The following is a 25,610-nucleotide window of genomic DNA, read 5'->3' on the forward strand; positions in this document are numbered from 1 at the left end:
TTTCAGGGGCGCAGTAGTTAAGACCAAGCGCCTGGCAAGTTGGCCTTTTTATATGGAGCTATTTGAAGCCAATTCCTAAATTGATCTCGGACTCAGCACACAGTGCTCCAAGGAAAAAATTTGTTTAAACAAAAATTTGGTATATTCATCCCTCCATACGGTAAGGTATCTTATAATACGGAAAAACTTCTCACTTTTTAAATATTTAGCATAACAATCACGAGTGCAGAAAAAATCCCACGTATTTGTATGTAAAAGTAAGAAATTGGCTTCAAATTTGAAGGCCACTCGCCGGGGACTAGGTTAAGACCGTTGGGTCTTAGGCGGTGAGATCTCTGGTTCGACTCTCACAGTTGTGAGTTCGAGTCCCGCCCGGTACAAGCAACCGAAACAGAATGCCAGAAAAAGACATTTTTCACTGTGATAAAACGTAATAAAATGCACTGCCTCTGCCCAAAAACTACAGGAGCACGGAAGAAGTATTCACCACGGGGAAAGCGTTCCTGGGCGATCTACGATCAGCAGATTCTTCCAATTCGAGCACATTGTAATGATAACATCAAGGGTCAACAAGGATCGTTAGATATCGAATAAATGTCAAAATAAGTTTGTCCAGGTAGCGTTTTGACCATTGATGTACAATTTTCATTTGACGTTTATTCAGTTTCAAACGGTTCTTACTCACCTCCGGATTACATTGTTATACAAAACAAAGTGTCTTGACACGATTAATAATAATCTAAAAATCAGGATTACAACGATTTAACAACATATAAAATTTCATTTCAATCTCAAACCAACTCATGACATGAGAGCGTCCATAGCCAACTGGGTAGGAGAAAGCACTCTCCCTTCGAACGTTCAAGTTCATGCCTTCGAATAATGTGAAATTCTTTCACTTTTCTTAACAGACTTACACATTATTACTTAAATATCAATAATGAATAAGAAGCTAACTAATATTTAATATAAATATGTAAGTCTCTTAGGAAAACTTAAAGAAAATTTACATTATTCGAAGGCATGAACGTTCAAAGGGAGAGTACCTTCCCCTATGTGTTGCTCACATGAAGTATACGGGTAGATTAAAAATTCATTAAGGCTCTTTATATATCCCATTTTGACTACCGTAAAGCATTCTCTAGACAGAGTAGGGCAGAATGCAGGTTCGGAACAGTATAAAGGAGATTACGTGTTATGGGTTTACAAGTCAAACAGTTGGAGATATCAAAATCACATCTTCGAGAACCCCTCCTATCCTTATTTTTCTCCATAAGAATATTTACGGAAATAAGAATTTCAATTTATTATTCTTCCAATTAAACGTTACGAAATAAAACTGTGTTTGTGTTTTATGGATTAGTTTTTTGGCATATAGGCTATGTTACTGCTGGATCATTATTATGAAAAGAATAAATTATGTTGCATGTTCTCAACGATAAAAGAAGCACTAACTCATAACTAACAAAATGGATAAATTGCGTATTTTTTCCATTCAATGGTTCACGCATAATCCAATTGATATTCACATAAAATGCCTAATCTAATATTTTGAAAATGATGCACGTTACACAATCATCTGGGAAACGGATATTAATTCACTTTATAAGCCAACTTTCCAATGTTTTTACAATAAATATTTATACAAGAGAAGCACATTATTGTGAGTACAAAGTAATTTCCTCAATTTTAAAATCACCAAACCCATAGTATCGCAACCTTTAGGGGTCCCCATCTATCTCCATATGCTTGGTCCTTTCGCATTTTGTTATTAATTTAATCCCTTTTGTCCCTTTATCAAGTTACCTAATAGCTTAATAATTGATTTTCTATTACATATTGCGTCTCTCAGTCAGCTTGGAAAGGAAAATACAATAAAATTTCATAGGAATATATGGGAAAGGGTAAGAGGGTTTTGGGAATAACTCAAGTATAATAAATAAAATTATTCAACCCTCAGCATGATGCTTTTCTATGAAGAATAAAATCTTGTGATCTCATACAATAGTTTTCCTGCATTGAGAATAGCTGAGAGATGGATGGAATGCCTAAAAGTTCTTTTATTTGAAAATTCATGACTTTGAGAGATTCAACAATAGAATATGATATTTCACGTGTTTTTATTGAAGGAATATAACAGACAGCGATATTTTTGACAGACTTACTGCCTGTTTCGCAACAGACACGAAGATTTATTGCCGTCGAGTGCTTAATCATCAGTAGTTAAATGTTTTCTTAACTCATACACTGGGATTATGTATTGTTCAAACTTTTCATCATCTGTTTTGGTCCTTATTATGAGTCAAGCTTGTCATGAAAATGCCAATACAGAATTTTGGCCTCTAACTTCTCTGTTTTTGCTGATTTTAATTAACCCATTAGTTCTGAGAGAAACTTTTGGATGGCACATAACTTTAATCAAATGTCACAGTTTGAGAACTGTAACATAAAAACCTTAATTTTATTGCTAATGCGTAAAAGGAGGTTTGTAAAACTGTCTGTTAAGAGTTTAGCGGTCTTCAGATTAGCCCAGTTCCCGAAGGTTTCAAAATCTTAAATAGCGAGCAATTTTATTGATTTTTAAGAAGCTGATACAGTCAAGTGTGCTAATCCGGGCACTTCGCTATCTGGATCATTAATGACTAATCCACTTTAAATAATATTTTTATTTTTATTTCCGTAATACAGTCACTACAGTAACATAATATAACTATTCAAGTTTGAGAAAAAGCAAAAATAATATTTTTATCTATTAAATAAGTGAGTGTAATCGACTCATTTCAATCTTGTGCCAGCTGGGTTCTTCACTAAAAAAAAATTCTAGCAGTGATTTCGCTAATGACAGGTGGTTGATTGAAAACATTTATTGTTTTTTTCCTTGTGAAGAAAAGTATTTTAAATCCAAAGGTTTAATTAAAAGTGAATTAGCGAAAAAGCGACCCAGTTAGTGCATGCTGACTTATTTCAGTATTATCATTATTTTATAAATTTTCTTTAATATTTTTAATATTTTTTTTTATATTGTGTTTCTGAATGTGAACAGTGAATAATTCAGTGGATTTAGAAGAAGTAAAAATAATACCATTAGTCCAAAAACAAGCGTTTATGTAGCACTGTTCGGAAAACGATCCAATTACCCCACCTTACTTTAGGTAATTTATCTTTAATAAAATCCTATCCTAAGTGATTTTTTTCAAAAAAAAAAAATCGTGATTGATAAGAAATTAGGGCAGTTAAGGGACTCACGATTGAATGGACAGTAAGATGAGCTACTAAGCTCCAGAAAAAAGCATCAGAATTCTTATTGTAGACCAGGCATAAAAGGGTTCTTTCCTACAAGTTCACCGTCGAGCAAACCTGGGTGGATCTTTCTAAGATCGTCCACGGACATACCACCGGGTTAGATCTCATTCAAAGGTTTAGCTTCCCATAATCCAAACTAACTCCAAACTTTATTCAAAAACTGAAGAGTAAATTATTGCATGCTGTTATAGTCGCAATTGTATATGCGTTCGAATATTTTGTAAGGAACTCAACCTAATCTAGTTATGGAAACTAATAGATAATTGGGAACACTCACGAATCCCTTTGAATTCATAAAAAGAACGTGAAAAATACATTTTGGGAACAGTGGGGAATTGAAGAAATTTTATAGACTATTAAGAACACTTGTGAACTCTTCAAGAAGCCAGGAAAGCTTTGGGAACTCGACAAATTCACGGGGAATCGCGTACCAGTCTAGTTAGAGTATCTAATGGTGTCTACACACTAGAAGCGATTTTCGTTAAAAATTGCCTTTTTAAAAAAATCTGACGTTTCTGCCTACAAGAACAGGGGAAATTTTACTTTAAAAAGGCATTTTTTAAATAAATTGCTCCTAGTGTATAGAAGCCATAAGAAACAACTAGAGATACTCAAAAACCTTTGTGAACTTTTAAAAAAAACCCTAGCGAAACAATTGATAACAATTGGGAATTCAAGAAATTTTATGGAAACTCTTGGGAACACTTGCGAACTCATCTAGAAGACGAAAAAGCTTTGGAAACTCCAGAACTCACGGGGAAGTGGGAACCAATTGAGAACCGATCTAGTTGGGGAACTAAGAGTCAATTAGGAATATTCAGGACAGGAATCCTTGTAAGCTCACAGAAAACCTAGCAAACACATTAGGAACAGTTGGGAATTCCAGGAATTTTATAGGAATTCTTGAGAACACTTGTGAACTCTTCTAGAATCTTACTTGAGAAATTTACGAAGAACACTTGGGAACCAATTGGGAACTTGGAAAATCCATAGCTTCGTTTTTTCTTGGGAATGGGATATTTGAACCATTTTAAGTATAAAATAGATGATTTCATGACATTATTGCTTTTCTTCCAAATAATTTGCCCTTATGACCGAAATTATAGGGGGACGAGATTCAGAAGACGAGACCTGTATTATTCTTATCCACTGAAGAAACTGTCGTCATTGTCTAAGTAGGGGAGACCGGGGCAGTTTAGCGAGCAAATGAAATTTTTCATTGCGTATAATTTGTAGAAAAAAAATGTTTGTAGGGTAACGTGTGGTATTTCTGGACAAGGTTTTTATTTTTAGGTTCTATGTGAAATTTTAAGCTCTTTACCGTATCAGACAAACATAAAACTTCTGAAATTTTATTTAATTTAAAGTGTGAAATACGCGTGAATTGTGAGTATCACATTCCACTTTTTACAAAACCTTTAGTGTGGTCAATTTAGAAGATGTCAACACAAACTGCTTAGTTTTTTTTTCGATTTAAGTCACTTTACAAGTGAAATTTATACAAAATTTTTATGAAAGAGTTAAGTATAGACCTTTTATTTAAAAGTAAATAGTCAGGCTCAGTGAAATTTATTTGCCTAATAGCGATTTTTGTCTGTTCCGAAATACACCATTCTTACTTCTTTACTTTTTTGCTATTTTGAATAAAAAATAATGCATTTTTCAACATTTTTCGGTAAGAATCTTATTTTGAATAGTATAAGGAACATAAATATCTGTATCAGCAAAGAAAAAAATAATTTGAGAAGTCATTAGGCTGTTTGAAATTTGAAAGTTCTAAAACGTGTCCTGAAATACCACACGTTACCCTACCAGGTTGATAATATTTCAATTAATAGTTAGGGATGTGTTTTCTTCGAATAAGTAGTGGCTTCCTCAATATTCCTTCTAAGGCAGGCTATAACATCCCACTGTGTAATACCATGCGTGGCTAATTCTGCCCCGGTCTCCCCTAGTTTATAAATATAAATCAGTGTTCAGTGTGTTCGGGTAGTGCCCCAGTTTCCCCTAATCCGTTTTAGACAAAATTGGACTTTCCACCTGTCTAATCAGGGGAATGACGTTTCCTATGTTTCCCATATGTTTCTAGCGTTCCGAAAACACTTTTGAGTTTATTAGCTGTTTTCTGTCATTGTAGAATGAATTAGCAAATAATACAAATACAAGATAAAAGCCAATTTATTATAGAATAGGCAACCGAAAACCCCAAATTGGCAACCTACGTAGTTTTGGAGATATCTTGTGAAATGTGTACGAAAACAGGGAAAAATTTACACTAAAACTGGTCTCATTTTTCAGAGCTAATGTCACCCCCCCCCCTGTGTCTAATATATTGTATCGAATTAATTTAATGTTTTTAATTGGGTTCACCAAATATTCAAACATAATGCTCTTTTATTCATGCATCAAACAATTATCTATTAGTGATATCAATAATAAATTTATTTATTACTAAAATAGCAGTGAAGGGTTAAGTCTTATGGCCGTAAATAAAGGATTTTCAGTGGATCATGCATCACAACTAATGGATAAAAAACAGATAACCTTGGAGAGATGCTTTATGGGAACATCCTGTAGAAGCAATAAGTATAATCCAGGCGATAAGTTATATACTATCACTTGAGTATTTCATGATGCTCTACATGAACTGGGAAAATCAGTCCGCGCGCAATTGAATCAGTTTCTTCGCATTTAGGAAACATTATTGTCACCACGAGTAGAATAAAATTCAATATCAAAGGATATCCTTGTATTATGGTTGAATTTATTCTTATTCCTCTGCCTCTTGCTTTTACTATATCTTTTTTTTGTGGTGGAGTCCCCCGTCTTAACTACAATGCTATATAGAATCTGGGTGATATTTTTCTGTGTGTCCCAAATGTCTAAGGACTTTCCTTCAAAAACACAAAAATTATTTCTTATTTGTGGAACACAGACAAGTGGATTTTCTAGAACATCCATTTATGGTTGTTTTTCGACTTTTTATATTCCTCGCTGTTTTTTTTATGTAATATCTGTCTGTGATATCCCAGTGTATAAATATTTTGCTTTATATATAGTACAATCTCTGTATACGGCTTATTGGGCTAACTCCCTCGTTCCTTCTTTGGAGGGAGGGTGTGAAAATGGGCTGAGGGGGTGGTAGTGGAAATAGTGGGTGGATTGCTTTCATTCCGGCCACCCAAATACAGTTTTCCTTTTATAAGTAGTTGGGGAGAGAAGCGATTGTTTGCGCTACATTTGTCTGATTTACGATTGTTTAACTCGTGAATTCACAAGGCTGATTTCTGCTCTTGTGTGGTAAATGTTTCGTTTGCATGGTTTTCTCTATTTCACAAATTATCTTGTTGGGGATAGCAAAGAAGGAGTTCACAAGGGAAATTCACCACTTCTATTGCAATTACAAATGGTATCGAAATAAAAAACTAGGATGAATTCTTAAGTGCAGAAAAGCTCAAAGATAAAAAAGAATCCATTCTTGCAACTCAACTAACTCATTTTTATTATTGCCCATAATAGTTTGGGTAAACATGACAATTCAACATCTAAATATGTGCAATATAATAATGTTGAAAATGTAACATTCACACTGGGTACATAACGTTAGGAACACATTTGTGAAAAGGGTAACTAAATGTGAATATAAAGCTCACAATTTTCGTAGAGATTTCTCCGTCGTCTTTTAATCGTAAATTAAATGTGATTTATATATGTACTAGACGGATACATATATAAAAAGAAAGTTACCCTATGTAAGGTTCTCCTTTTGCCATATTGTATGTACAAGAAGGCGAACAGATATATTAAAAAAAAAGTAAAATAGCACAAAGATGGGAAAATCTTCATTTCTTATCCTCTCTTGCATATTATTCCGTCGCAACTGGGGATCCCTTTTTTTCTCTAATATTTTGATTAACACACCAGATATTTAAAATTGTTTTTTATAAATACACCAATTGTTATTAATATGGAAATTACACTGAAAGGAAAAGGCCAGAGATAGAAGCAACACTCACGTCAAGAAAATTTAAGCAAATTAAGATCTTTCGTTCAAATACTTTATTTTGTCGTATCTATTTGATCAGCATAGAGACCAAGCGGAAGGAGATATCGGTTCCCTATCTTCAGCGACCCCTCCACCTCTATGACCAAGGCAATTTTTCTTTTTGCACCCAATTCATTTTTCTGCATAAATACATCTGTAGCAATGCATTTATATAGTACGTCAGGAACTGACTTGGCTATGAACGAGCTTAGTCGTCTCTGGATTTTAGTCATAAGTGTGTCTATACCTAGAGCATAAGATTGAAGATAAAAAATAATAAACGAGCAGCAAAAAAAATAAGAAAGGGCAGTAAAAATAATAAATAGAACATTGAAGAAAAAACTAAAGGACAATGGGCAAATGGTCTAAGCCTTTGCTACGGACCTGTACTGTCGAATAGGTACACACAGAAAAATTTTGACTCTAAATTTAAGAATATATAAGATCCTGGGAACTTAAATTGGACGTGAATCCCCGAGGCGTTTAAGTTTAGAAGTTCTGAGCGAAAGAAAAGGGCTAGAATCCCTAGCTCTTTCAAGTTAAGAGATCGAGAACTTAAGTTCAGCTCGAAAATGAAAAATGTTTACAGATTTGCAAATTGCAACTAAAACTAAATGATCAAAGATTTAGAGTTAGAGCATTGGCATTCATTGGATGGGATTTGAAATTAAATTCCTAGGTGTTTATGTTTAAGATTTTTCCATTTTTCTGTGTGTATTAGCAAAGGTAACAATATTTGTTCCGGTATAAACCTCAAAAGTATGTAGGAAAAGCACTAGAGCGTAAAGAAATTGCTTAAGAAATGTGACGAATTTTACAAAAGTCCTTTAATACATTAGGGGAGACTGGGACAAAAAGTCACAAATCGAAAAATTCAAAATTCAATATCTTTTAAGGTAAAAGAAATAGCGGGTCAATTTTTTTTCTATAGATAGCCTCCATAGACCTTCTTCAATGTCGTAAGTTTCTTGGAATTCGAACAAGGAATTTAGAAAATAAAAAATATCGAAATTTTTAGCCCTATTTTTGAAATATTTTCCTTGCAGAAGATAACAATTAGGGGAAGTGCTTATAATTTTGGACAGTCTGCATATAAGCATCGATATCCTAAGTTTGAAGTGCCATATTTTCAATACTAATTGACTTTTTTTATTTCTCTCTTTTCAGAAGGATTGTTTAGAAACTTGGAAAGCTATTTATCATCTCATTTTTACTAAAATTAGTTTTAATACGTTTAAAAATGAATTGATATGTAGAGGTGAATTTGACTCTTATTTTGGACAACTTGGTTATTAATTTTTACAACTTGTCTGTAAATTTGGACAGATAATCCGCCTCAATAGGATGCCCATTGTTCTTCATTTTATGAACCAATCTTATCAAGTCCTCTTCCTGGTCATGTAAGGGAAACGTGGACTTTCCATATCATTCATTAAAGTGAGTTGACTTCGGTACTCCAAGTACGTGCGGATTCGCTCATTCCCTGCCCTTTCCGGGAGCCTTTCAAGGCATTTCTCACTGCATCTCTTTCGTAGAGATGATGCTCCTTCATTTCTCCAGGCATTTGTCCAACCTAGTCATCACAAAAGCTAAAACTTCACGAAATTTCGTGAGAAAAACACCTGTCCAAAATAAGAATCATCACCTCACTGGTGAATGTCTTAAAAAAATTCCCATTTTTCACACGAAAAATATAATTCACAAGGCAAATCTCACTTCAGGTCAAATGTACAAATCATCAGTAACGTGAATCAACACAATATTCAATGAATATTCAATAATATCACTCAAAAACAGCGAACAAACTTTGTTAGTACTTCACCAAAACTAAATAAGACTGAAGTAAGCCACGAAGTTCTGTCATATTTCTCGTAAGCAATTGCTCACACTGAATTTTCAACAAAGCAATTTCAACTCAAATCATATTCAAATTTTAACGTATTTAGTGTTAAAATCTTCCAAAAAGAACAAATATTTAGATAGAATTCATTATTCATCAAATATTGGAATAAAAATCCATCATTTTAATCAATTTATTTTTAGTGTCCAATGTTATCCTCAAAGTGTCCAAAATAAGAAACTGGACAAAATTAGAAGCATTTCCCCTATTACCTATTTATTTTCCAAAATAGATGCACTGGTGAATATTTTCTAAATAATTTGGATTTTTTGAATACGAATCCGCTATCTATTTTAGAATTTCACAAAGGTACTTTTCTCCAGAAATCCTTTTATTAAAAATGGCCACTTGGGGTAAAAAGTAACAAAAGGTATAGAGCAAAAAGTAACAAAAAAACGAAGCAATTTCTGATGTCTCACGGCGAAAAGAAACGTCATTATCATGTCTGGCCGCTTTTTGTTTGCATTGGTCAAACGATTTGCAGTCTTTTGTGTTTTTTTATAAAATAGTTTGAAAAGTGCTTTTTTCGTTTTCTCACTTTTCTCGCAGAGAAAACGCTGTTTTACAAAGCTGTAGATTAATAAATTTTCTATGAAAATATGTCCTCTAAGTATTTTTTCAAATTTACGGAAGCCCGTAATGAAGAGAATCAAAATATGACAATACCTAATGTCTGGTACTATTTGCCCCAGCATTTTTGAGAATTTTCACAAAATTACCTTTTAGAAATCGGCTCGATAAACGTATTTCCGTACAAAATAGAGAAATATTACTTTTACAAAATTGTAGAGCGGTAAATTTCCTATAAAACTGCGCTAATTAGAAATTTTTGAAACGCTCGAACAGCTTTTAAAAAAATAAAATATCCGTTTTGTGACTTTTTCCCCCGTCTCCCCTAACGGTTTATCATATGTTTGTCGTTTCATAGAGCAATTTGTTTGCAAATGACAGATCGCGGTAGAGTAGGATACTTAACAATTTTGTCTTTGGAAAGGAGGAAAAAATAAAATTTAAAAACTGAAAAATATATTACTTGCATATTTTAAGAAATGCATAAAGTTTAATAGTGACATTGTACCGTTAAAAACCGGTCAATTTGACCGTCTCTTGGTGAGTTTAGTGTCAAACACACGCTAAGGACTCCGAAAATACTGACGGTGTCTACACATTGAGAACAATTTTCGTCAAAAATTGCTTTTTTGAAGGAAATTGGTTGCGGTGCTGTAGACAGAAACGTCAAAATTCTGTCAAAAATGCAATTTTTGATGAAAATTGCTCCCAATGTGTAGATGCCTTTAGACGAAAGAGTTTTCGTTCTGTTGCCCTGTAATGCTTGATGTCTTTGAAACATGATTAGTTTGTATGAGAGCTACCAGATGGACCTGTCAGAGCGAAAGCCTAAAAATATTTATTTAGAGCTTAAGCTTAAGGCATATGTCGACTTTAACCCGAATTTCGTTAAGATCGGTCAAGCCGTTTTCAAGTAATAATTTGTCAAAGTTGTGAATTTTCATAAGGATACCGTTAATTTGCCAAGGACTGGCTGTCCTTCTTGTCTCGGGTCTCGGTAAATTTTATCTTATACACCGATACCTATAAAATAGGCCTAGTCCCGTCTCTGGCGAAAGGTTGGACCAGCTCCCATACATTTTTGCCCATTGCCCTTTAATCAGTAAAAAATTAAAATCGGACACCATTTTTGGATTTTCCAGTTTCACTCATTTGATATGAAAACTTACAAAGAATTTTTTACTGAGTGTACAAAAAAGTTCTGAAACAGAAAAATTCAAAAATGCTAAACAATTTTAATTATTTATATTGGCCAAATTTTATTAATTTTATTGTTCTATTAATAAGGGGGTGTTATGAAAGTTATGAAATATCCGAAAATCAATAAACGACTTCTATAAAAAAAATCGAGTTATTCGACTTACATTCTGAGCCATCGATATATACTATAATGACACATAGTCACACCATTTTAGATCAGGAAAATTTCATAAGTCAAAATTCACATTCATTTCGTTTTTCAGATGTGTGGCATATGTCTATTCTGCTCTTTCGCAAACCTCTTCTTCTTCTTTTGAACATCACACCAAATTAAATTAAGTTCTGTCCAATTTCAAATCCGAAAAACCGGGATAGACTTATGCAAATCTTATGAGAAAGAAAACTATGTGAATTTTGATTTCAATCTAAAAGGTGTCCCGAAGGCATAGTGATCTAAATTCCTTCCTTCTACCGATTTTTTAATGCCAAAACACCTAAGTCTTTCAAAGTTATTTCACAACCAATGCGGTTTAAGGTTGTTTCGAGGTGAGCCGTCAAAGCTTTCGAAAATGCATTTTGTTGTTACTAAATTAAAATTTTAGGATAGTTTTTTATATATGAATCAGTTTAAATTGGTATAATAATATCAAAGTTTTAGGGTTGCAGGGACGATTTAAACACAAAATTCGCATTATGAGTCCCCTAAAAGCGCATTAAAAGACTTTTCAAAGGATCAGTTCTATAAAGCTGTGAAAAAATCATCAGAGATTCCATATTACTATCACTTATGCCCTAGACACACTTACGACTTAAGCCGAGAGAAAGCTTAGTGGAAAATGATAGAAATGTAGTTTAACCATTATTTCTAACATAATTACGCTAAGCCATCTCTCGGCTAATCCTCAGGTCTGTCAAGGCCCTTACAGTTTGGCCTTAAATTCTCATAAACAAATTTTAAAATCCAAAAAGAAAAGAACGAAAATTTCGAAGTGTCATAAAATATAAGGATTATGTAGTATATTACTCTCTCACTGTGTAGAGTTTGGGCAATAAAAATTGAAGCTTGATGGATAACAGTGAGAATTTTTAATTTCCCATTCTACAACATTTATATATTCCCTTTTTCTCTTGGCTGAAACTTAATAAAAATTGCATGTTTGTGAAATTGGCGCAAAAGAGAGTATATGGTCTAAAAATGGTGCCTTCCTATTGTTGTACCATCTAACTAATAATTTATATATAATTTATCCGCTCTGACAAATTTTCCCTCATACACAGAGTGAGGGAAAAGTGTCTCATGTCGTCGTGAATAATATAGTTCAATTTCAAAGGACACCACAGATGTCTCGCAAGAATTAGAGAGAGATCACGACCGTAAGAAAAGATAGAAATAAAAGTGGAATAGTCACAACATGCTGTAAGAGTTAAAAGTTGATTGCAATGTGACATGGTCCATGACCATTTCGATTACATTTATACACTTTACAAATAAGCATTCCCTTGGGACATATTTAGCATCTTCAGGAATAATCGTTGTACATCAAAATGCTTTAGAAGCAATACATGTGAAATTGCAAAAGTAGCACTACTTAGCGTACATCAAAGTACAACAGAAATATTTCTTATGTACAAATTGGACTGTTTAAGTGCATGTTTATGAATGCATGGATATTGCTATTGGGAAAATTGGTACATTAAAGCAATGTTAATAAAATTTTGTTTTAGGAAATGATAGTTGTAACTAATTAATTAGATAATTTAGCATTTCGAGTATGATAAATTGACGATAGTAGCACTGTTGTCAATCAAAATTATTGATTGCAGTCGAAAATGAATAACTAAAATTGTAATGAATAAGAAAAAATCGAAAAATAAACGGAGAAACGAATCCTGATAGGAGCAATATTAATAGGGCGTGGCCTATTTTTTATGAATGGAAAATCGAACCCCTTTCTAGACTGAGATAGTTAATTCTTTGCTCTTGAGATATTTTAATATGCCCCTACTAGCATTGATAATCCAAAAATATCAATTTCAGTTGGTTTTGATATTTGATTTGAAGCGGGGCGTGGCGTGAAATCATTTATGGGCGGAGCTTATCCAGAATTTAATATATAATATTATTTTGTATTTAATATTATACCTACCGACCGTTTTTTTTCGTTTTTCCAAATGCGCTCGGTCAAATAACAGACCGCAATAGGGTAAGATACCCTACATTTTTTTCTTGGAAAACCGGAAAAAAATTAAAATTTAAACACTGGAAAATATATTACATGCATATTTTAAGATATTCATAAAATTTTATAGTGACATTGTACTGTTTAATAATGTGTTAATTTCAAAAAGTTTTTAAACCGGTCAATTTGACCGGGTCTTGGTAGGTTTAGTATTATTAAACAATCGAAAAAAAATGAAGACACGAATCCTCAATAGGACCAATATTATAGGGGCGTGGCCTATTTTGTATGAACGAAAAATTGGACCTATCTAGACTGAGATAATATTGTTGTGTCGAATCCTTTTGGGGTGGGATTCGGCACCCTATGAGTGTTTTAGGGGCGAAAAATGCCTTTTTGTAAAATCCCCGTATACTTCAGGCGAACACCAGAAATATCGGGCAATGACCTAGTTGTTGGTTTTGACAATGAATCAATTCCATTGTCACACTTTAAAAGCCAAGACTGGTGAATTTAGTGTATGTGTGACCTAAAGAGAGAGAGCGAGAGAGAAATAAGTAAGTCGTCTCCTTCCCACTCTTCCACTGATCAGGTAGCATACCGCAGCGTAGCATAAAAGCCACGCTCCTTATAGCTCTCAGTGGCCATTCCTGTCACCTCCACTGTTGCTGGATAGAGCATTCAGAGGCGCGGGTTAATCTAGCGCTCTAAATAGCTCCCGGTAGCACTTGAGAGCCCCTCTGTATTGCCCTGGTCAGAAGCATTTAGAAGCGCGGGCTGAGTCTAGCGCACTAAATAGCTTCCGGTGGCACTATAACCCTTACTTTTGCACTGGATGAGAGCATCTAGAATCGCTGATGACACCAGCGTTCTAAATAGCTCCTAGTGCGCTAAAATTTCCCTCCCTCTCACACACTCTACTTACCTTTCCTTCCCTTGTGGGTTTTGCGGTGCTCGAGGATCGAACTCCAGCAGTGATTTCCCTTTTCTCGGGCGACCCCGTGCGGTGAAAGATCCGGACTCCCTGAGAGTGTAGTCTGGAAAAGCCAGAAGCCTGATCTCCCTGCAGACGTTGCGTGAGGGATTACGTGCCCTGGTGAACCCTCTGGTCTGGGGCAGCATCTCCGTGAAGTCTGTTGCCACGTAGAGGTTGTGTTGCACCCAAGACACCCTATACTGGTGTTCACCTGCATTTTGGCCACCCTCATTTCGTCCGGGAGTAACCTCGGCCCCAAGTAGGCTGTTGACACGAGCTAAGCCGCGACACCATCACCGGAAGCAGCTCGTAGAAGCCTCTGGCCTTGAGACAGAAGGCATTGGCTGTGCTGGGATAAACCCACCCCCACGGGGGCCCTTGAGAGAGTTGCCTAACCACCCTGTCCTCTACGCCAAGGAGGATCTTCTTGCTCCAGCTGTTGGCTTTGTCACCGCTGTATACCCTCCAGCTGTTGTTAGACAAAGGAGATCAGGCCTGGGTGAAGCAGGCGGAAAAGGAAATACTCACCAAAACCCTCCGATAGTCCAGGAAAGTCCACCGTCACGATCACTACCACATCACCACAAAACCAAAACAACTCTTGACATTTGCCTCTTGAAGACATAACCTTGTATTTTGCCTGCATTATCGACTTTGTACATTTGCGCTGATAGCGCCCCTAGTGGAAATTTAATAAAACCCAGAAGTAAACTAAAAGGTTGTGTTGTCATTGGTTCATCTGTCAAAGGGGACAGATTCCCTCCAGAATTCATCGTCGAGCCCCTTTTCCGCGATCAGCTGCCTTCCCGGAAGTCCCATCCACAACACTGGTGTCAGAAGTGGGATTTGCCTGACCACTTGCGAGTATGGAGGCGGCTGAGACCGGCCAGATATTGGACGGACTGAAGGAGTGGCTCACGGACAGGATGGAGAGGTACGATGGGTTTCTGCAGGAACTTCGCACCCAGCAGGAAGATTCTGAAGCCCGTCAAAGCTCCACTTTGACTAGGATCCTGGACCTTCAAAAGCGCAATGAGGAGTTGCAAAGACAGCGCAATGAGCGCACGGACAGGGAGATGATGGAATTGAGACAGCAAATCAGTCTCTGGACATTCCAAATGACCGGAAGATTATCCGGAGATGCTCCTCTACCGGCTGGGCAAGTACCGCCGGAAGAGGCCTCTTTCCAGGTACCACCTGAGCTCTGCTCAACTGGAGCCCCTGGTGGCCGTGTGGCGGCCGCAAATTACCCAAGTAACGCTCAAATTTTGGAGGAAGATCGTGCGACCTTGGAATCCAGCCGTCTGGGGTTTTTGGCCTCTGACCCACTACCTGCGACCCATGATGAGGTCATCGCCCCTCAGGGAACCCCTAATGCCTTACCTGCTGAATCCGGGATCCGGGTGACTCAGGTTCGGGCTGGGCGTTTACCCTCTCAACAGTACCTGGAAGAAAGAGCTTTTGAAACTCTAGAAGGGGGTACTGGGCCAGGAAATTCACGGCTGAATCGCGACATGAACCATCTAAAATTGAAAGTGGACCATTTTGATGGTAAAGTAGTCTTAGAAGATTACTTATTGCAATTTGAGATGGTCGCCAAGGCCCGCGGATGGAATGCCTCTGAACAGGCCATCATGCTGGCCTCTTCTTTAAGGGGGGATGCATTAGCCGTACTCTCTGAAATCCCACCGGCTAAACGGGGGAGTCTGGTCGAGTTGGTACGGGCCTTGAGGAGTCGGTTTGGGCGTGAGTTCCAGCAGGGATTGTCACATCTCCACTTGAGGAACCGTAGGCAGAAGCCCGGGGAGGAGATAGGGGCTTTTGCTCTAGAGATCCGTAGGCTCACGCGCCTCGCTTTTCGGGACTGCCCAGAGGCTGCACGCGACAAGATTGCCCTGGGTCAGTTCGTGGATGGTTTGTGGGACCTGGATTTGCAAGACCTTGTCAGATTAACAAGACCGTGTTCTATGGAACAAGCTGTTTATGCAGCCCTGGATTATGAAGCTGCCCGGAAAGCCAATCGGGCTTCCCGCAATGTCTCCAGAGCCGCCTTGGCGGGACAGGAGACCGCCTCCTCCTCCGAGTCGGTAGCGGGGGCTCAGGGAGTAGCTTCCTCGGATCAAAGAGGCGAGGCCTCTGCCCCTGCTAGGAATCAGTACAGGGGAAATTGGAACCGTAGGAGAGGAGGTTCCTGGAATAGCGCGTCTGGAAGCGGAGGTGCTGCACCCACGGGACCATCGGAGTCTAGTGGACGGAGTTCCGGGAACACAGGAGCTGGTGGTCATGGTGGGGACCCTCCCGCACCTACTACTGAGTCCAATGCTGGAGCCCCATTGTGTCGTGGAACACGGGTAGGCCCCCAAAATGGGATGTCGATAGATTATTCGGCCCGTGGCTTGGTGGTAAGGGGGCGTGTGAATAATGTGGACTGTGACGTAGTGGTAGATACGGGGGCAAATTACACCCTGATTGGCCGCCGGATATATGAGGCTATGTCTCCCCAGCCTCCAATCCGCCCTGTTCGATGGGTTCTAACGACAGCCACTGGACAAAGCTCCCCCATCCTAGGAGAACTGGAGGTGACACTGGCACTGGAGGACTGCATACATCATGTCACTGTTTTGGTGGCAGATATTGTAGATGATTGCGTCCTGGGGTTGGTGTTTTTGCGACAACAGGTGGCCCGGTTGGATCTGGAATCAATGAAATTAACTTTCTCCGAGAAGGTTATGGAGAGGACGATTGGTGAGGATGGGATAGTGCGGATATGTACTAGTGAGGCTGTCGTCCTAGCTCCCCGCCGTGAGACTCAAGCCGAGATGGAGAAGGAACTGCCGAGGAAGCAATCGGAAGTTTTCTCCAAAGTCCCACGGGGTATTGGGCGCACTCAGTTAGTGGAGCACCCGATAGACACAGGAGATAGCGCTCCCATTAAGCCACCACCCAGGAAATTCCCAATGGAGTGCGGAAAGCCGTCTAAGGATAGACCTGATCTACATGTCGAAGAAAACCCACGTCAGACAATGAACGACATACACCGGAAGGGGCGAGAACGCTTGCAATTTTTTCCTCGAGTGGCCAAGGACTACTATGACCACACTCAGCATCTCTTGACCTTTGCACCAGGGCAGCCTGTTTGGTGGTACAAACCCCTTAGGAAGGTGGGAAGGTCTCCCAAGTTACAGAGTGACTGGGATGGGCCCTATTTGGTGTCCGAGAAGATAAATGAGGTGGTATATCGTATCCGGAAGAAGGCTAGAGGCCGCTCCCGCATTGCTCACGTGAACCGTTTAGCTCCTTACCGGGGTGTTAATGCTGGCCGGGACGGCCAGAACTAGGAGGAGGGCAGTGTTGTGTCGAATCCTTTTGGGGTGGGATTCGGCACCCTATGAGTGTTTTAGGGGCGAAAAATGCCTTTTTGTAAAATCCCCGTATACTTCAGGCGAACACCAGAAATATCGGGCAATGACCTAGTTGTTGGTTTTGACAATGAATCAATTCCATTGTCACACTTTAAAAGCCAAGACTGGTGAATTTAGTGTATGTGTGACCTAAAGAGAGAGAGCGAGAGAGAAATAAGTAAGTCGTCTCCTTCCCACTCTTCCACTGATCAGGTAGCATACCGCAGCGTAGCATAAAAGCCACGCTCCTTATAGCTCTCAGTGGCCATTCCTGTCACCTCCACTGTTGCTGGATAGAGCATTCAGAGGCGCGGGTTAATCTAGCGCTCTAAATAGCTCCCGGTAGCACTTGAGAGCCCCTCTGTATTGCCCTGGTCAGAAGCATTTAGAAGCGCGGGCTGAGTCTAGCGCACTAAATAGCTTCCGGTGGCACTATAACCCTTACTTTTGCACTGGATGAGAGCATCTAGAATCGCTGATGACACCAGCGTTCTAAATAGCTCCTAGTGCGCTAAAATTTCCCTCCCTCTCACACACTCTACTTACCTTTCCTTCCCTTGTGGGTTTTGCGGTGCTCGAGGATCGAACTCCAGCAGTGATTTCCCTTTTCTCGGGCGACCCCGTGCGGTGAAAGATCCGGACTCCCTGAGAGTGTAGTCTGGAAAAGCCAGAAGCCTGATCTCCCTGCAGACGTTGCGTGAGGGATTACGTGCCCTGGTGAACCCTCTGGTCTGGGGCAGCATCTCCGTGAAGTCTGTTGCCACGTAGAGGTTGTGTTGCACCCAAGACACCCTATACTGGTGTTCACCTGCATTTTGGCCACCCTCATTTCGTCCGGGAGTAACCTCGGCCCCAAGTAGGCTGTTGACACGAGCTAAGCCGCGACACCATCACCGGAAGCAGCTCGTAGAAGCCTCTGGCCTTGAGACAGAAGGCATTGGCTGTGCTGGGATAAACCCACCCCCACGGGGGCCCTTGAGAGAGTTGCCTAACCACCCTGTCCTCTACGCCAAGGAGGATCTTCTTGCTCCAGCTGTTGGCTTTGTCACCGCTGTATACCCTCCAGCTGTTGTTAGACAAAGGAGATCAGGCCTGGGTGAAGCAGGCGGAAAAGGAAATACTCACCAAAACCCTCCGATAGTCCAGGAAAGTCCACCGTCACGATCACTACCACATCACCACAAAACCAAAACAACTCTTGACATTTGCCTCTTGAAGACATAACCTTGTATTTTGCCTGCATTATCGACTTTGTACATTTGCGCTGATAGCGCCCCTAGTGGAAATTTAATAAAACCCAGAAGTAAACTAAAAGGTTGTGTTGTCATTGGTTCATCTGTCAAAGGGGACAGATTCCCTCCAGAATTCATCGTCGAGCCCCTTTTCCGCGATCAGCTGCCTTCCCGGAAGTCCCATCCACAACAATATACTCTTTGCTCTTGTGATGCTTTAATATTCCTCTATTAGTTTCGATAATCCAAAAAAATCACCTTCAGTTGCTTTTGGTATTTAATTTGAAGCGAGGCGTGGCGTAAAATAACTTATGGGCGGAGCTTATCCAAAATGTCATACATAATATTACCTTTGTATTTAATAAATAATGGAAAATAAACAGAGAAACAATTTTCGATAGGATTAATATTATTAGGGCGTGGACTATTTTTTATGGGCGGGTTATTGAGCCCCTTTCTAGAATGAAATGGTGAAATTTTAATAGTCCTCTACAAATTTTAGTAAACTAAAATGTCAACTTCAGTTTGATTTATGATTTCAAATGGGGCGCGGCCTAAAGTAATTTATGGGCGGAGCTTATGCAGTATGTCATACATTATCTTTGTATTTAATAAACAATTTTGATAGAAAATGAATTACTTAAAAAAAAACCGTTTAAAACCAATTACTGATAATCTCCTCAATAATAAATCAATAAAACTACTCTGTGCAGATAAATAAGACGAAAATCCAGTGAAAAGGTAACAAAAAAAAACTACAGATAATCCAAACCAATAAATTTTCACCATGCACTTTCCACATTGTATTGTTTCCGTGTATCTTTGAGCAACAATGTGACGATAAATCCTCAAATTTAATTGCAATTGAAAGTAGAGAGAAAGAGAGAGTGGCGCATAACAAGAAAATCCACCATGAATTTTCCAATTCTTTTAGTCGTGATATAAAAAGGAATATTAATGGATATTTGGGGAATAAATTTTGAAATGTTCCAACGAAGACGATGTCAGCTGCTTGAAATTTTTGTGCTATTTAAATTAAAATTAGTGCTTTTTCGCGGAGAGGTTTTCTCTTGTGCATTATTATTTTTGTGCTTTCATCAGTGAAAATTTTCATTTCTAATTAGTTCTCTGATGGCCTACTTTAGTAACTGGCGTTGGTACCATCTTTATGCTAGCATTACACTCACGATGCCTAAATAATTGCATATATTAGTATACGGTTATAAAATGGTAATAGGAGCAAAAGGGGAGAGATTTGTATCAGAATAAATGTGCGACAATTTAACACAAGTGCACAGTGCTACGAAATGGCCAATTGACTGACACGCTGTATAAAATTCTGCATCACCACATTAAATTAATTATGTAAATTGTGATAATTTCATTTAATACACCTCCAATGTGAAGGAAAAATTATTCCTTATAGTTTGAAGGAATGTAGAAAAAGAATTATATAGCGTACACAGCGTGCCTCTGTTATTACTTATTTTTTCCTTCTTAATTTGTACAGCAATCTTCGTAAAGCTTGAAGTTTACACTGTAAAAAATGTACAATTATAATTAGTTACAGTAGGATCTAAAGTATCCTGATAAATAGGCTTAGTAAAAATTCAAATATTTGCAGCATACTTTTTTGGGTCAGGAAAATTTCATTAAATCAAAATTCAGATCTTTTTTACACTCAAAATTGGATTAAACCTAAATTGAATTTGTTGTGACGTTTCAAAGAATAAGAAGAGTGTGAAACAATGAGATAGGCCTATGCAAAACGTTTTGCAATGAAAACTATGTGAATTTTGAACTTCATGAAATTTTCTTGATCTTAGAGATATGCTGGAACTATTAAGAATGATTTTTGGTTAGTAGAAAATTTAAGTTTTGTCAGTAAAAATAAATTTGAGCAGTAAAATATCAAATTTTCTTAGCAAAAAACTAAAATGATCAGTAGAAATTGAATTTTATCAGTAATATCACGGAAAATTTCATTTAATAAAAAATCAAATCTCTTACGCACTCAAAATTCGACTGAATGTAAATTAAAATTTGCCGTGATGTTCAAAAGAAGAAGAAGAGTGCGAAAGAACGAGATAGATTTTTACAAAACGTTTTACAATGAACGATGTGAATTTTGAACTTCATGAAATTTTCCTGATCTAAAACATGTGCCGGAAATATTAATAATGATTTTTAATTAGTAGAAAATTTAAGTTTTGTCAGTAAAAATAAATTTGCGCAGTAAAATTTCAAATTTTCTAAGCAAAAAACTAAAATGATCAGTAGAAATTGAATTTTGTCAGTAATATCAGGGAAAATGTTATTAAATCAAAATTCAGATCTCTTACGCACTCAAAATTGGACTGAATTTAAATTAGAATTTGCCGTGGTATTGAAAAGAAGAAAAAGAGTGGAAAAGAACGAGGTAGACCTATACAAAACGTTTTACAATGAAAACGATGTGAATTTTGACTTCAAGAAATTTTGCTGATCTAAAAGATGTGCCGGAAATATTAAAAATAATATTGTTAGCAAAAAATTCCAACCAGTCAGTAGCTAAAATATACAGCAAATATTAATTTTGCCCAGTAAAAGATTTTTTGCAAGTCAAAATTCAATTTTGGTTAGCTAATAAATCGTAAAAATCAACATTTATTTTACCGTGTAAGAAGCACACTGTGCAAATGTCGTTGCAAATAAAAATGCTAATTGTAAATAAGATGCTCAAGTGCCTCCTAAATAAGCAAAAGTCAGCTCCCTGATGTGAGAAAAACTTCAGTCTGTTTCAATAAACAAAATACTTTAATGCTACTCTAAAGCAAATTTATATATGCCTCCACAAACCACCAGAGGTTTCCTCCAGCATTAACGTTTTTTTTTCTGGCAAACGTTGTGGATAATTTCGTGCAACCTAAATATTGCAAAATTTAAATGGTTTGTTTCATCTGTTTCGTCAAAATGTGAATTGGCATTTTAAGCCATGGCGTTAATCGAATTAATTATGGGCGTACCTAGAGAGTAGTTTAGTCCAAGTGTTTCTATTTTATAGAGTCCAATAAACTGTCAATTGCTTTTTCCTGAGAACAAATAATTACTTATTGCAACAATTTCAATTTTAAATTCTGATAAAAATAAATATACTAAATTATTCGGAAAAATGGTACAGTAAAGATCCTCAAATGTGAGCGACCAAGGAAAATGGTTGAAATCAGAATGATACATTTGAGGTTATGTGAAAGAAGTTTTGTGTGAAGTCTAAATTAAGGTCATATAAAAAATATAAAAAATATTGTTCATAAATATTTAAGGAACTTGATTGTATATAAAGTACTCGCTTTTCAGTGAAAATTAAATACAGTCGCATTTATCACGATACAATTTTAAATTTAAATTAAATTAAATTCATAAATATTTTATAAAATATAAATTGTGTATCATCCGTTCCACTTTCAAGAAATCGAATTTAAATTTTGCATTCATATCTCTCACAATTCTTTAAAATTTAGACACCAAAATTTAATAAAAAATTATTTGAATAAACAAGGAGAGAGATACGTATGAAACTTTGTATTTTAATTATTATGCAAATTTTCTTAAATAATATGAATTTACATAATATTTAAAATGTTTATTCACACAGTTTTAAACTCTTTCAATGCTGTTCTAGCTTACGGAATTTTTTCTATTTTAAATAAGTTTCTAAACCAGGAAAACTTTGTGGTATTAAAATTTCCATCTGATCCTTTCTTGTCTGTCCATTTTTTTCCATTCAAATCTAAATTGATTTTCTTGTAATTCTGAAGCACAGTGGAAAAAAGTCTGAAAGACATACTCGATACGATTTAGACAGAGTGAAATGGTAATTTTGATTTCGCGGAGTTTGCCTGATCTAAATTTGCGGCATTTGACTAAACAATTAAGTTACGGAATTTAAATGTGAACCTGTGTGACGATTTTAATTTAGAAAAATCATAAATTTAAAATTATGCCTTTCTTTCTCAAATGTATTCTACATGTCTATTCCATTCTTTCCCTTTCGAATCTAAATTGAATATGTTTTGACAGTCATCAATACAATTTCAATTTAAATTTGAGTGTAAAACAATGAGACAGATGCCATACGTTTGGAAAAGAAAAGGGTGAGAATTTTGATTTCATGAAATTCTGTCAAATCTAAATTTGTGAAATGGACATAAACAATCATTTTTGAAAATCTAAATGTACGCCACTCTGACAACTTTCCGATTGAACAAAATTCTTGAATTTTAAATTGTCATCTCCTTTTATTCTTAAACCACTTTCACATGTCTATCCCACTCTTACACAAATTTAAATTGAATTTGTTTTTATAGTCAGCAAGATAAATTAAATTTAAATTTGAAGGTGAAACAATAAGACAGATACAATACGTTTGGAAAAGAAAAGGGTGAGGATTTTGATTTCATGAAATTCATTTAACCTAAATTTATGGCATGGATAAATTGGCTCTGGCACACCTTTTAGGTCAGGAAAATTTCATACAATCAAAATTTACATCTCTTTCTTTCTTCAAAGTTTAGCATGTGTCTGTCCTATTCTTTCGCAATCATCTTCTTCTTTTGAACGTCACACCAAATTAAATTTAGTTCAGTCCGATTTGGAATTGACAGAGTAGGATAGATTTATAGAAATCTTTTGAAAAAGAACGGGACGCGAATTTTGATTTCATGAAATTTTACCGATCTAGGTGTACCGGAGGCATAACAATCAAATTTCAAAATCTAAATGCATGCCCCTCTGACCACTATTAGATTAAAAAAAAATCTTGATTTTAAATTATCATGCCCTTTGATTCTTAAACGTTTTTTACATGTCTATCTAACTCTTTCGCACTCAAATTCTAAATTGAAGTTGTCTTAATAATCCCCAAAGCAAATTCAATCTAAATTTAAGCGTAAAACAATGAAACAGATACAATACGTTTGAAGAAAAAAGGGTGAAAATTGTGATTTCATGAAATTTGCCAAATCTAAATTTGTGACATGTATAAACAATCAAATTTCAATATCTAAATAAATGCCTTTGGGATAAATTTCAGATTGAAAAATAATCACAAATTCTGAATTATCATCCTTTATTCTAAAATGTTTTGAACATGTCTATCCCACTCCTTCACACTCAAATCTAAATTGCAATTTTCAAAATCTAAATGTATGCCACTGTGAAATTGAAAAATTTCATGAATTCGCAATTACTATCCTATCCTTTTCAAGCATCTATCCCATTTTTCATTCTAATCTAAATTGAATTTCTCTTATCATGTGAAAAAGAAAAGGATGGAAATCCATAAAAATAGTGAAATTTTCTATTTGAATTCAAAATTAGTGTTTTATTAACTGATCACAATACTATACTTTACGGATTTTGGATAAATTCTTTTAGAAAAAAATCAGACGTTGCTGAATTTAACCATTTTGTTTAATATTGGCCCACAATTCAATTGTACCGAGATATCAAGTTTGAGCTTTAGATGACCCCCCATAAAATGTTATTTTCCTAAAAGAAATAAACGGGATTTGATGCACATTGTGATTCATCTTATACTTCTTTAATTAAACTGACTGGAATTCTTTGATCTCTATCCGTGATTTCATGATTGTCCTGGCATACGGACTGGACTACCCTGCACATGCAAAAAATTATTTTCAGTGGGAAAATGCAGGTGACACAATAAAAATGTGTCATGTTTCTCTCTTGATATATAAATCTGCCCATAGGTATAGTCACCAGAGGGATTTCTCTATATGTTATGTCTGGGTGGTATTTATAACGTTTGGATATAAATTTTTATGCTATATGTGCTAATGACATATTCTCCAATTAAAATTTTATGTCTACAACGGTAACTGATGAAGAAGAAAAAAAATGCTATAACAATTATTGTCATGTTGAATGTATGAATATCATAAGAGAATAATGTTGACGGTGTCAATTGCGAAATATTACAATCAACAAAGAGATGGGAATATATTGGGCAAAAATCAACAGATATGGAATATATGAGATTGTTGGTGATTTATTGATAAAACAGGTGTATAGATGTCGACGTTCACTTTGATATTTATGTATATGCTTGTTGGGGATATTTTTGGCGCGAAGGCAAACCTCCTTACACGACATATTCACGTATGATTCATAGCACGCGTATATGCTAAAAATTACTGATGCATGAAATGGAAAGTTTTCTTTTATAGCATTTAATATAGCTTTTTTTTCGCTATAAAAATAGAAAAAGTTTCTTCCTGGAAGCAGTAGAGTATAGAGTATAGCGTAATCTTCTTATGGAAAAATCACACGGAGGTGAGTGATTTCCATAGACTTTTTTTTTACATCTTTTTGTATCAAAAAAACCTCCCTCAACAAACCATAATAAATGAGGTTATGTATTATAGTACTTGGGGGTACTTACAGAATTTACAGCTGCCATATCTTCTTGCTATGTACAGTACATTTACGTTGACACGTGAAAACAGCAAAACAGTGACATTGGATATTATGGATAGAGAATCTGGAACAATTGCGAAAAAATAAAAATTAATTGTCTGCATGCATAGTAAGGAAAATAACTTTTACAAATATTTTACAGGGATTAACAATGTAATACCATGGGAAAAAACAATTTTTGATTTTTTGTGCACATAACTTTATGCTTTTTTAATATAAAGATGTTAAAATAGATATATTTATGTTAGTTTTTAAAATGTACATGTTCAATTATGACCATTATTATGATCAATTATGATGTGCTAAAAATGACCATACGAAATTTT

General features: G+C 36.3%; 1 protein-coding gene across 4 annotated transcripts in view; it reads right to left on the bottom strand.

Moving 5' to 3' along the window:
- The window catches only part of LOC129799871 (uncharacterized), a 149,555-nt gene that overhangs the window by 93,041 nt on the left and 30,904 nt on the right, over positions 1-25,610 (bottom strand). For all 4 annotated transcript variants that reach the window (XM_055844140.1, XM_055844137.1, XM_055844139.1 and 1 more), the window contains exon 3: positions 25,250-25,348. In XM_055844140.1, coding sequence (XP_055700115.1) covers positions 25,250-25,267 — 18 coding nt within the window. In that variant the 5' untranslated portion in view covers positions 25,268-25,348. The remainder of the gene's footprint in view (positions 1-25,249; positions 25,349-25,610) is intronic.

The sequence above is a fragment of the Phlebotomus papatasi genome, chromosome 1, assembly GCF_024763615.1.
Source record: "Phlebotomus papatasi isolate M1 chromosome 1, Ppap_2.1, whole genome shotgun sequence".
NCBI classification, from domain to species: domain Eukaryota; kingdom Metazoa; phylum Arthropoda; class Insecta; order Diptera; family Psychodidae; genus Phlebotomus; species Phlebotomus papatasi.